Source organism: Triticum urartu, chromosome 6A, assembly GCF_056163025.1.
Source record: "Triticum urartu cultivar PI428250 chromosome 6A, HENAU_Tu73, whole genome shotgun sequence".
Taxonomy (NCBI): Eukaryota; Viridiplantae; Streptophyta; class Magnoliopsida; order Poales; family Poaceae; genus Triticum; species Triticum urartu.
The window spans coordinates 33,153,997-33,168,076 of NC_141878.1; the positions used below are offsets into that span (position 1 = coordinate 33,153,997).

Sequence of the window (14,080 nt, forward strand, 5' to 3'; positions counted from 1 at the left end):
AAATCAGTTGTCCCTAGAGCTGAACGTATCAGCCAATAGGCCACTCAGAAATACAGGAGAGAAAAAAAGGTGAAAACAACTGATGCAAACTAGCAAAGCATGAATGTCTTTCAAAACATTTAATCTGTTAAAAAAAGATGCTGCAGAAAGAACTAAGATTTTTAGCTCAGAAGAAGTGGAACAAGCAACCAAACAAACTGGGTCAAAACTGCATCCTCAGATTGATCAACATATTGTGGCCATCAACAAGTCCAAAATAGTTCACGACAGCAGAAAAGGTCCAGAATTGCCATTCAGATGAAATTTTATGATGACATGGACATACCAGTACTGGTGAATCTAATTACTGGATCAAGCGTTAGCAGTGACCAAACTAGCATGCGAGATACATAATATACCAGAGAACAACATCCAGTTAGGCAACAACACTGAAACAAAGCTTGCCATCTTGCGCCAAGCAAAATCTTTGTGGTGCAGTAAGGATTAAAAAAAAATCAATTGCCTTAAGAAGCTTTACAACACATAACCGGGATTCCAGTCGGTCCGCTAGTGTATAATAGAGTGCTGGGTGATTAGCAATGTAAGCCAGGATAGCGAAACTAATGCATTGCAGAATGGCATGCTCCCACACTTTCTTAGCTCCAATATGTGTGCTAAATAACATGGCTTCAGGATGAACAAGTTCATAACCAATCCACGGTTTCTTCCCACCTACTCTCTCCGTTCGGAATTACTTGTCATAGAAATGGATGTATCTAGACGTATTTTAGTTCTAGATACATTCATTTTCAAGACAAGTAATTCCGAACGGAGGGAGTAAATGATAAGATATCAGCAATCAGGAACCAAATCATCAGTTCAACCAGATTCTGCATCTAACAGGGCAGAAAAACAGCATCTAGTTAAGCAAAGTACACCGAAATTTTTATTACCAGCTTACTATGGAGAATAAAAACTTTGTTGCACCATCACAGTTCACCGATTTTCATAGCTCGTTCTTGGGTGATGCAAATCTGAATCTTGTCGGCACTTCCCCTCGGCAGGCGGCAGCGTAGTCTTCAGCAAGGTGTGGTGCAGCTTCCATGTGAGGGCATATGTACTTCTCCATAAATACCTTCTCAGTCCACAGCAGTGCTTTATAGTAGCTATGGCTGTGCACTAGCAATCCATTTTCCTTAAGAAATTTCACTACATAGTAGCGGGGTCTGAGCCGGCCCTCCAAGCTGTAAGTGAGCATTGCCGGTTGATGAGCAATGTAGGCCGGCTCCAACCCCAACTCGGAGAGAAGGAACTCGGATCTGTGCTGCAGCATGTTCTTTGACCTCCTCAGCACAGACGGATCCTTGGACAAAGCAATGCCCAGTTGCCAACCTCAGCATCCGACCAGCCCAAGGTGCTCTTCAAGTACTTCACTTTGGCGGCAATCTTCTCCTCTCCGAGCAATTCGACACACAGCAGAATTTTCCTGGACATCACGGAGCCACGGGGCACACCAAGAGCTTAGGCGAACGCCGCCGCCGCCCGTATTCGTTCCGCACTGGCGGTGAGCATCCTTGGTACAGTGGCACACACCTTGGCAATATCGCAAGCACCTAGCGTGCACTCCTGCAGTAACGCCACATTTGGCTTGACCACCCTCTCGAGGCTGTGCGAGAGGAGACGGTTGTTACGCTTGAACGCTTGGAGGAACTCCTCGGAGGATCCGAAGAGGCGCAGGTAGTAGTGCACCTTGGAGACGATGGATTTGCAGCGGAAGAGAGCGAGAGGAGGCGCGCAGTCTCGGAATGCGACAGACCGAGGCCGGTGAGCCCGACTGCGATGGGGCACAGGGTCCTCTCCACGCCGGCGAGAGGAGCTGCGGGTCCCTGGCGACGGCGGCAGCGACGTCTGCGGTGGAGAGGCCAAGGCCGGCGAGGAAGGCGAGGACGGCGTATGGCTTGGTGGGGGATCTGAGGTGGGAGAGCTTCGTGGAGGCCTTCAGCGCCTGTGCTTGGGTGAGACCGCAGGTGTCTACCAGTTACTCCTCGACCGCGAATCCGGTGATTCCGGTGCGTGGGGAAATGGGGGTGCGGCGAGAGGAGACGGCGGAGAGGGGAAGGGGATCTGTGGCAGGTGGTGGGAGAGGATATAAGGTGGGCGAGGATGCAACTTCGGAGGCGGAGCATGGCGCAGGCGCCGCCGGTTGGTGCGAGAGATGCTCGTGGTGATTGGCCGCCCGGTCAAGCTTTTTGCAGCGACGCACCAAAGAGAGAAGAAGCCTAAGGCTGGTCATAGTAGGGGGTAACTTAGACTAGTGTCATGCATATGACACTAGTCTAAGTTAGTACCTTCATAATACAAAATAACATACTAGTAGTATTATAGATGGTTTCATTTATTAGCTCGTAGACTCATTTTGTCTTGAAAAACGTTATGTTATAATAACATATTATGTTACCATCTCTCATTAATTATTTGCCACATAAACAGAATTTTCTTGAAGTGCGCTATGTTACTAGCTAAGTTACTCCCACTATGACTAGCCTAATAACTTGTGAGCAAAGTGGGCCTCGAAGCCCAATTTGTCACTCCACGTGCTCCAAGAAAAGGAAACCAACATCTGAGCGAAGCCGAGCCATTCATGAGTGCGAATTTGTGTACTAGCTAGAGCACATGTAGGCCATTCTTTTTGAAAAATTCGAAAAACTTATTTTGAAGCTTCAAATAAATCTGAAAAAAAATAAACATGAACATGGAGATGTATACTACATTTCTGTTAAATTTTATGACGAAATACGCTACGGTGTGAGCTGCATAAAAAACAAAATTATGGACTTTTATAGTGAATAATGTCTGCTGAAAATACATGATTTTATCATTTTTGTGTATCTTTCATCAAAACATACTTTTTTCCTAGGTGACATCAAAACGTATTTCATCGTGTAAATTTGCACTCTGGCTCGCTAATACCTGTTAGCTACACGTAGGTCTTTTTTTGAAAATAAATAATCTAAAATCATATTTAAAAGTTCCAAAAAGGTCTACAAAAGATGCACACGAACCTAGGTACGTATACTACTCCCTCCGTCCTAAAAATGAAGTTAGGACAAAGTTGAGTCACTTATTTTGACACGGAGGGAGTACATCTCTGCAAATTTTATTTAAAGACAACTATTCACTTGAAAATAAGGTGGCCTTTCATGAGGGGGCCGATATTCAAACGAAAGCACTCGCGGAGAAATATTTGAGGCTACCTACTGCTTTGGGTAGGTCAACAGAGGACCAGTATGAATAGTGCGGCTAGAGAGGTTTTGATCAAGTCAATATGTGAAGCTATTTCTACCTACCTATTCAATGAGCTGTCTTAAACTGTTAAAGAAAACATGCAAAAAGATTGCTAGCATTGTGGCTCGGTACTGGTGGGAGGAGATGAAATTAAAGGGAAGATGCATTGGAAGAAGTGGCAAGCTATAGATATGCCGGAGACGGAGGACGAAAAAGGATGAAAGTGTGGCGAACTCTTAAGTAATTTTTTTAGGCAAATGCAAAACCATAATAGTCCTCCTAAAAAAACATAATAGTCAATACCAATCCTCTTATGAGGCAATCATTTTGCCTCCGTTTCAAAAATACCTGTCCCCTTCCCCTTGGCGTTCCTAGCCCCTTCCCCTCACTCTCCATCTTCCGCTGGCGAAGCACGAGGCTGCACTGCATACTGCTGGCCGTGGACTTCCAACCGGTAGGTACCGGTTCCGATAAATTTATTTTATCGTCGTAGCGAATCCAATGACTTTGTGAATTGCGAGGAAAATTTGGCGGGCGGGCAAGTTTCAACTACTAAAACTTGATATGAACTTTGATAAATTTAGCAAGTTTCAAAAGCTTTACCCTAAAACCCTAAAAGCATATGAATATTTTTTACATAGTATAGACGTAGACGCTCATACATATGCATTCACACTTATCCCTATAAACGCACGCACGCACGCACACCCTATCCTATGAGCAGCTCTGAGAGACTGAATCTACATGTGATCTTGATATTGACGAAGTCAGCACAGGCGCATATGTAGTCGATGGGTATGTTTTTCCCGTTGAACAAATATCACCGGAAAGCCTGAAATAAATTCAGCAAAATGCGAGCATTAGTGCGAAGTTTAGGACTTAAACCCTGATGGGTTGGTTCCATCATACAGAACTAACCATCTGAGCTAGGCCAGTTCGCAAAAGAATATGAAACTTGATTATCTCCCCTATCTAATTCATTACCTAAAACAATAGTGAATGAACTTTAACATTAGTAAGGTTCCCGTTTCGCTTAGGACGTTTTCCGCTCCTTCCCTTCGTCACACCTCACGTCCCCGTCTCCCTTCAACGTTTTTTTCTCTCTAAACCATGTCCCCGTCAGAGCGAGCATATTTATGTTCAATCAATCAGCGATCCCTTCAATCACGCCTTGGCCTCCCGTCTCTTTCCCCGCACGCACAGGGACCACTGCACCGTGCGTGACAGCCTGTGCGTCCCGCCGCAGCCATCGCCTGGATCGCGTGGTCTCCTGCCCGGCTTGCGCCGTCTTCCATCGCGTCGTCTCCCCACCTGGATCGCTCCGTCCCGCCGTCACTGTCCAACAACACCGGCTGCACCAGACCCTGTCCTCGCCGCCAACAGCACCGCCCTCTCCCGCTGTCGCCGCCGCCAACAGGTCTCCTACTGAAGCGGCCGGCAGATGGATTCTTTCTAAATTCCCTTGCAGGTGGATTCTCCAACACCATCCAGTGAACGTATTCCTTTCAAAGAATTGTCCAACTCCATCAAGGCAGGTAATATTGATTGATCGGATAAATTGTAGATGTACCATGTGTTGCACAACACCTATTGATTACATTATGTATTTTTTAGGCGTTGTCAACCTTGAAGGCCAACCTACGGATGCGGGAGAACGGAATAGACAATGTGCTAGGGAGCGATATGTGCAAATGGATCAACAGAAGAAAGATGAACTACTTAAGAAGCGTCGTGAAGCCTACAGAAAAAAGAAAGGTCAAACATCAATTAATTCCGAAGAGGCACAGTTAGGGACAACTCGACTTATGCCCTCCCAACTGCAAAACAAGTGAATTGTTGAAGGTGCACTTCACGATCAATAACCTCATTAGTGCAATCATACCACTTATTGGTTCCATTTTCCTAACGTAACTAAAAAATCTGGTCCTTGATTCTGCCTAGGAGACAAGGCATGGAATGAGGAAAATGTGGACCACAATGAAGCTAGCGAATGGTTAAACATAGATGGCACATACGAACGTCAAACAATCCATATGCCATCTCATGGGCAAGACAACCTCCTAACTGGTATGAAGGCAACTAATTCTTTGTTAAAATGAGTGCATATATACTGATAATTCATGCCTTATGGGGCTACACATGTGAAGATTTTTTGCCTAAGTAGATATTGTTGGCGTACCTAATTGCAATAATGATGGGCTCCCATCATCCATCATTGAGCCACGACGTACAGATGCCAAAGAGCGGAAGAGGCAGCGTGATAGGGATCGATATGCACAGATGGATAGCACGAAGAAAGCTGAACTATTAAAAAGGCAACGTGAAGCTGATCAAAAAAAGAAAATCATCGACAAGGAACAAGGAAAATGAGGTTCCTGTTGAAGATAGCGAGTGGCTAAACAGAAACGACACATACCAGAGGCAACCCGTTCATATGCCATCTCAAGTGCAAGAAAACATCATGGCTGGTATGATTGAACTAATTCCTCTTTGAAATGAGTGCATCTATGTTAGTAATTATGTCTTGTGGTGACAAAGTATGTGATGCCATTATGCTATGTAGATATTGACATCAATGATTTTAGAAATGATGAACCCCCGCCATCCGTATTCAACCACAACCCCTAGATCCCAAAGAGTGAAAGAGGCAACGAGATAGGGAACGGTATGCACAAATGGATATCAAGAAGAAAGATGAACTACTACAAAGGCAACGTGACGCAGGAAATTCATCGTCAGACGTCAGGTAGGAATTGCACAACACCGACCACTAATAGCATGCAACACATTTTCTGTGATCTTTCCACACCAGCCAACCATCTTAATTATTTAGCATTATCATTAGAGCAAACCAATACTACACGTGCAGAGGATAGGGCATGCTATGCCAATATGACTGCAGAGAAAAAGCAAGCAAAGAGGGCTCTCCAGGCGTCAGGCCGGAACATCAAGATTCCATAGCCATGGAGAACCCATAGTTTATCCCCGAGTTTGATCATATTAATGCGAACGCATCTTGTACTCATAGCTCCATAATCACACAGGTCAATGGCACCCCTGTTTATATCCAATCTGCTTCTGAGCATATGTCGGGTGTGGAGATCCCTGATATGGATGTCAGTAAAGTACCACGAAGAAAACATGTGATACCCGGAGAAAGAAACGCTTTGATGGAGCACCAAAACCAAGCTTTCCACACAAGTGGTAGGAAGAATATGACCACATCAATGGATGAAAACCCATCAATTAACAATGGTAATATTTTTTACTTCATTTGTATGCTTCTCTAATATAGGTCACTGAAAATTGTAATGACCATACTTTATGTTGTATTCGCAGAAAGTACATCCCAAGTACCTGAGACTGACAAAATACATTCAACGCCGAACAATGATGTGGATCCATTGACGAATGAAAATCTGTTGATGACTATGGAAGGTTGCAGCCGTTTTGAACTTTCAACACACTTAGAAGCCAATAATGATGGTATTTTTTTACTAAATTTATAACACAACTATTTGAGGCATAGGGCTCATAAGTAATTATAAAATAGGCAATGAAGAGGGTGTCATATTGGAGGAAGACTTAGAAGACGAGGAAGGTTACATGTTTGCTGGGCAATGTACTTTTGTCAGGTTCCACGTCGTTGTGGATATATCATGTGTGTATTTTTGTACTCATGGTGTCAAGTACCATTTCAGAGGACACCGATGAGGATATCGATATGGATGAGGCTGACGATGACCCTGCTTCAGTATCAGGTGTTCTAGATCCTATGACATGGTGTATAGCAAAATCACGACAAACACGCACAAGCTGAAGCCAGTGGAAGACTGCAAGCATTGCTATGCATAGAAGATTGAACGTGAGGCCATAGGATTCTCCCGTCGTAAGGGGAAGATCAAACTAGCCAACACGGAAACACCACCCGAGCTCATGAGGCTGTGGACGAGTGCAGACCCTGATGCTATTCATTTTCACGACAACACCAGGTTTTTAAATAGCCATTTCTCATTCACCTCACTATATTTTCACCTTGATAGTGATACAACAAACACATCAAAGCACCCTATCTATACATTTCGTGCCCATGGCCAAATGTACCACAACATACAGTCATTTGGTAAACAAGAAGGTTTTGATCGTAGTCATCTAGAGCTCTACTTCTATGATGATGATCCCAGTTTAGAGCATAGGTACCACAGTTGCGGCAAAGAACAATGTCAGAAAGACAAACAAGTAATCACACAAGTGGTCGACATACTTCGTGGCAACCCATCCTCTGAAAACCTTTAGAGTATGGGGCATGTTGATGACCATTGTATAACATTTAACCTTGACCAAAGGATGGACTAGAAAAAAATATAATGCACCAACCACTTCAGAAGTAGCCGCTGTGTGGGTGGAGGGTAGTGAACGCCGAAGGCAGTTCGGTAACAGCATCATCCTACAAGGGAATAATAGATATATATATATATATATATATATATATATATATATATATATATATATATATATGGCATCAAGTCCTATCATGGATGATATGATGCCCTGTCCTACCCAATGTTCTTCCCTAGAGGTGACCTTGGGTGGCATATCGATATCCCAAAGGAAGGTGTGTCCTATGAAATTGTGATGGCAGCCTGTCTAGCTCGTCGTGATAACAATGTATCTAACAAACCCCCACTCAACGGCAAGAATGATGATGATGAAGGTTAGTGTTGCAATTAGTTGTTACATGAGTAGTCTAGTTTGCAATATTTTCTCCAGTTATCAACACCATCGAGTTTCAATTTTGTATGCAGCTTCTGGAGGCAGACTATGTGTGTCTGTGTGGGACTACTATTGCTACAAATTCCAGATGCGTCCAGGTATATTCAATCCGATCCTCTATGGCAAACGTCTTTTCCAACAGTTTACGGTCGACACATACATCAAGATCGAGAACTCTCGTTTGGATTATATATGGGGCCATCAAGATACAATAAGGGAGGACCTATACCAAGGTTTGATGGACAACTTACATGCTGGTGAGGATAGGGCGGATGCTATTGGAAAGCGTACAGTGCTAAGCACAAAATTTATCAGGGGTCCACAGGACAAGAGGCGTCGCTACATGGATGCTATAGCCTTAGTGCAGAAGTATGGCAAGCCGGATGTCTTCCTCACAATGACATGTAACCCAAACTGGGACGAGATTAAGCAACAACTCTATCCTGATCAGACACCTCAGGATCGTCCAGATCTCGTTGTTCATGTTTTCAGGGCAAAGTTAGAGGAACTCAAGAATAAGTTGCTTCAAAAGGGCATCTTGGGCAAGGTGAGGGCTTATGTGTATGTGGTGGAGTTCCAAAAGAGGGGTCTGCCCGATGCCCACTTGCTTCTCATCATGGAGGGGCGGTACAAGCTCACATGCTCCGAGCAGTATGACCGTCTTATCTCAGCCGAACTCCCAAACAAGAAGTACCCAGAACTATACAAAATGGTCGTGAAGCATATGATGCATGGACCATGTGGTGCTTTGAATCGTGAATGCCCATGCACAAAGGGTCGTCCTACTTGCAAGAATCACTATGCTTGGCCTTTCAACGCAGCTACCTTGCAAGGCAAGGACTCCTACCCTCTATACAAACGACGTGAAGACGGTCGCAAAGCAATGGTCCGAAAGGAATGACTAGATAATAGGTGGGTCGTCCTATACAACCCGCACCTACTACATTACTTCAATTGTCACATCAATGCTGAGGCATGTGGAAGCATAAAGGCAGTTAAATACCTATTCAAGTACATATACAAGGGTCATGATAGGGCATCTATTTCTATGAGAGAGGCTGACAAGGGTGACAAGAATGGAGAAATAGATGAGATCAAACAATATAGAGATGCTAGGTGGGTGACTCCTCCCGAAGCCTTGTGGAGGGTATATGGCTTTGAATTGAGTAAGAATTCCCCACCTGTGCTGCAGCTTCAACCCCATCTGCCAAACATGCACATCGTGTCATTCAAAAAGGACCAAGATATCTAACATGTGTGGGTTAGAACTGTTCCACAAATTCGTAAAAATTTGAATCTGAATAGAGCCTCGACGTTCTAGCTGGGCTATATATAGAGGTTGAGTTCTTTTGAAAACGCTGTCAAGCACGGGGAGAAGAGCGAGGCGAATATGCAAGCCATGTGTCCTCCCAAGACAAGCGCGTTGCTGAGCTGGCTATTAGAGGTGAGTTCTAGTTATTTATAAAAATTGTCAGCTAACAGTCAAAGCCTTTGACCCGACAGCAACGTCCATTGTGCCCAGTTATGAGGGTTTCTGGCAAGGGAGTGGGGAAAAGTGAGCAAAAGTTAAGAGCGAGGGGATGAATGAGTACTGCTAAGGAACCGAGGGCATGGAAATAAAAAATCCTAGAAATATTGACCCTGCAAATGGACTTTGCAATGACACGAGGCTGGTTGTCCAAGGATTCCAGTGGAATGTCATCGATGCTGAAATTGTGTTGGGGCAACATGAGCGTGGTCTCCACCCTATCACAATATGTCTAATGGTCAATCCCAAGGCGATGATCTCGGCCACCGCATGGCTCACCTTCATTGAACCGCGCTAGTGATAGAGAATGTTTGGAACATCTTTCAGTTTGTTAAAATACTAGCTTAAATATCATGGAGCACCGAGCAAAAAAATTGCCCATTGAACTATTAGCCACAATAGTTGCTTCTAAATTGATGGGGCTTCCTTCTACTTGCGTCCTGGGTATGAGTGAAAAAATATTCAGTCTCAAAAGTCAACAAATAAATGAGAGCAAAAAAGAGAGTATTATTAAAATTGCATGCGCGCCTTATATATTCAAATGAGACTGAAGAAGCAACATGCCCTTTAGACATATACGCATAGAGGCATAGAGCCATTTAGAAAATGTTTGAATTATAAGCATCAACTTGTATGTTGTGCCACTTACAATGATATATTCTACCAATTGGTCCACAATGAATTCACTAATGCTAGGAGCATGTATCATCTGAATGGCTTTGTTTCTTTGCTTCTGAAGAGAGAATTCATAACTCGTAAATCGGACACCATTGACCCCACCTAGGAAAGATTGGCTCATCATTCTTTAGGGACCCTCCCTCTTTTCAATAAACCCTAGCGATAGAACAAACACTGTGAGACGCAACCTAATCAACTATTAAACCTGGAGAATAAAACACACCGCATCATGCTTACTCAAGCACATGTAGGCTGGATCAAGAGCCAATCATGAACTTTTAATTGAATTTTAAAATCATCAATGACAGATCAAAAGTAGATCATGAAATTTAAAAACCATCAATGAACTCCACCCATCCACCTCATCATTGGTTCTATCTACCTTAACCTCTGTGGCAAGAGGCTCATGCCACAGACGCGATGGCGGCCTATAACCTCCTCCTTCTTTATAGGGCATAACCACTGGGAGCGATCTGAGCGAGATGATGGCACCTTGATGTGGAACTACACCAACACGTCTCTGGCACACTCACCGTGGACCCCTTCCATGAGGTGAGGCTTGCAAGCTTCCCAGTCTGTCTCCTTCTTCATCTCCTGCCAGTACCTCCATCGCAATGGAATCGTTTATTTCGGCAAAAGCCCACTCGATTCCTCCTGCATAGAGCCTCCTCAACACCTCCGACATCCTCCTGGGCAAACAACACATACGATAGTATGCGTAGAGGCGCTAAACTTTCTACGACACTTCCGGCGAAGAGCCTTGCCCTACAACGGTGGCGACAAGTGGCCATATGATGCAAATATACAACACTTCAGTTGCTGCCACATAATTTCCCCCAAATGGGGGACCATGCAGGACGTCAATAAAGTGGTTGTTTTATATCACTTTGTGCCGGAAACGCTGCTCCAGCAACTTCCCTAAAATAGAACACCCACAAAACGACAGTCACGGTGTATTTTAGGGCACCAAATTTAGACTGTTGTTTGAGATGAACATTTTCTGGTGCCCAAAAAAATCACTTTTTGGTGCCTCATATTTTGCTCCGACTGTTTTTGGTGCCCTATTATAGGGTTATGGTTGGAGATTCTATGAGTTTTCTAGGTTTTTTGAATTAGCTTCTCAATTTTTGAATTTCTCCCATTGTCAAGTCTCAATAGAAAGCACCAAGAGCAAGGAACTAAGTCTACTCTCTTCTTCCCTACCAGATATTCTCTTTCAGCTTACATGAGGAAGAACAATTAACAACTAGGTTCAATGCAACTAGCACAGCAAGGCCCTAAATCCACCATGCTCCTCCCTACCACAAACACTAGCCAGACCTCCTAAAAGAAGTTCTCATCTTCCTTCTTTCAGCAACCAGCAAAAAAACTTCTCCTTCACTCCACTATAAGATAGCAGCATTAGCGGCCCAAAAACAGATTCAGGCAACACAACTCTTCTCTACTTATTTGCTACAGTACTCGCTACACCAGCATCGCTACCTCCAGGTGATAGTATCCGTACATACCTCACCCATCTATACTTTTCACCATCACAAACCAACACCATAGACATGCAGGTACTTTTACTTGCACGCACTATCGGCCGTCGTCTCGGATGAGCTTTTGATTTCGAGCAGCCAGCCAGCCACACATCCACCTCTTGCAGCTACCCCCAGCACCCACGACCTACAATTCCTGCGCGCCTCAAGGAGGGGCCCCGGTCCCTGGTTGTACGCCAAAAGCTTCAATGCCAATTTGCTGCGCTACCCGGCACTCCTAGCTACAAGCACCTCTTCACTCTGCTCTAGTCCACCACCACCAGAGGTTCTCCCCTCTACTCCAGACAAGTTCCTCTCCGCTAAAGGCTACCGCTCTGCTGCAGCTTCCCCCATGAAGTTTTCCCCTCACTCCAGAAGCTCCGCTAGCACCAGAACCTCTCTTCACCCACAACTACGACTACGAGCACCAACTTTCCTCTCGCCGCTAGCAATAGCTTTAGTTGTAACCTGGGTGTCATACCATGTTTTCTTTGACAGGAACCACACCATGTTGTTTATTGGGGGGCATCCTATAAGACTCTCTTTCTCTCTAGCTATAACCTACGGTATGAGTAAGTATACACAAGGGTGGGCCTTTGGGCCAAAACCATACACACACGCCACACATATGCTCCCAACATGTATCCTTACTAGGATGTTGATTGGTAGAAGTTTGCATCGTGTTTCTAAGTTATGTAACCGTTTTACTACTCAATCCAGTCAAATCTCCATTTCCTTACATAATAGGTGTTGAAGCCTTGAAGTTGCAGTGTAGGACGTGAGATGATCTTGGTCCTTGAGGCATCACTTTTCATAATAGTACAGAGAAAGCACATACATATATTTTCTATTGGTACTAATTAGTGGGCATATTGTCAAAACATATCAAACTCCAACAAAACGAGATATGTTTCTCCATTGTCTATTCACAACAAAGGGGTCTCTTGGTTTCTTTCGGATTACAATCTCAACGATGTCTAGGTCTAAGTAGACTAGCTACTATTACATATATATTTTCCTTTTCACTATACTTTTTATGAAATATGTTTCAAATATATGTCCTCCAGAGAACATCTTCTCGACAACTTTTACCAAACCATATTTCTTCAAGTAGTGTAACTAAAAAATATTTATATAGGACCACAGCATCTTATTATTTTTTCAAAACAAAAGATGGCATTTCCCCTACAAAAAAGTGAAATACAAAGAATTCAATTATGTTACTATTACTAGGAAGAAAACAAAGGAAAAATGCATAGTAAAAAATTATTTCCTTTATTATCTAATTATTTACAAGAATTCAATGATGTGGTTATTCTTTGCTCGACAAAAAGAATCTATTGAATAGTAACACTAAAACCATTGAAGAAGCTTATGTGAGGAGTGTGAAACCATCAAATAATGTGATAGAGTATGAAGAAACTATCATATCTTTCCCATGTTTGGTACCTTCCCCCTAGAGAACCATAGAGAGAACCACCAACATGGATAAATTTATCTAAAGGCCACAGCAACCCGTATTGATGTCCATCATTTTTCTACATGTTACTCATGATTTAGCTCGCTTGAGTTATGTATATTTCACATCGAGTCAAGTAAATGTTCACTTTCACAGTTGAGCTATTGCTAATTGTCATGTACAAAACATAACTAATCTTCCTGACAGAATTCTCAGTATGGTTCGTTCATTCACTATAAATCATTAACTATTTCTAGAATTGTCGTTACTCATAAAAAATTACAAAAATGTTCAACACCAAATTAATTGAAGCAAATTTCAAGTGTGTCAAGTCCACTTTAAATAGCATATGAGTGAATTTATCCTACCAAAACCGTCTCTTGAGAATCAATGCGCATGCAAAATATTACTAATACCTCAGAGTATAATTCACATCGTTTTACCAAGAATTTTATGTACTAAAAATCATATACACAGAAAAAGATTTAAAACACAATTAAAAAAAGTTGTATCATTTCATGTTTTTATAGTTAGTATATAACACAAAAATAAGGTAAAATATATGGAAAACACACATTTTTTACGAAGAGAATAAGTGTAACCTAATACGACATTGTAATTTCATAATAAGTTGACAACGGATAATGATGATCCCCGTGCATCAAACATGCCTAAGACAAAACTATGTTCACCAAAGGCGCATATTTGAGAATGTGATCACATTTGGATGCAGGTTTCCTTAGACAAATTAAATAATATGTATTCACGATACAACTTTATAAAATTCTAGCCCGCACATTGGGTGGGCCATTATGCTAGTACAGTGAAAAGCACAAACATACATAAGTAATTGGACAA

The 14,080-nt window shown here is 42.9% G+C and overlaps 1 protein-coding gene and 1 pseudogene across 1 annotated transcript; one reads left to right on the forward strand and one right to left on the reverse strand.

The window, feature by feature from the left end:
• Positions 1 to 985: 985 nt before the first annotated feature.
• Positions 986 to 2,165, reverse strand: LOC147963558 (uncharacterized; annotated as a pseudogene).
• A 5,734-nt stretch (positions 2,166 to 7,899) lies between these two features.
• LOC147963559 (uncharacterized) lies at positions 7,900 to 8,938 on the forward strand. Its single transcript, XM_087529616.1, has 2 exons — positions 7,900 to 7,978; positions 8,070 to 8,938. The coding sequence occupies exons 1-2, from the start codon at positions 7,900 to 7,902 to the stop codon at positions 8,936 to 8,938; spliced, it is 948 nt and encodes a 315-aa protein (XP_087385742.1).
• Positions 8,939 to 14,080: the final 5,142 nt, after the last annotated feature.

What these genes read in the sequence shown, in the direction of transcription:
- LOC147963559 (XM_087529616.1), top strand. Translation starts at nt 7,900, where the DNA reads ATGGCAGCCTGTCTAGCTCGTCGTGATAACAATGTATCTAACAAACCC. An exon ending in CAAGAATGATGATGATGAAG is followed by an intron (nt 7,979 to 8,069) that starts GTTAGTGTTGCA and finishes TTTTGTATGCAG; the next exon opens with CTTCTGGAGGCAGACTATGT.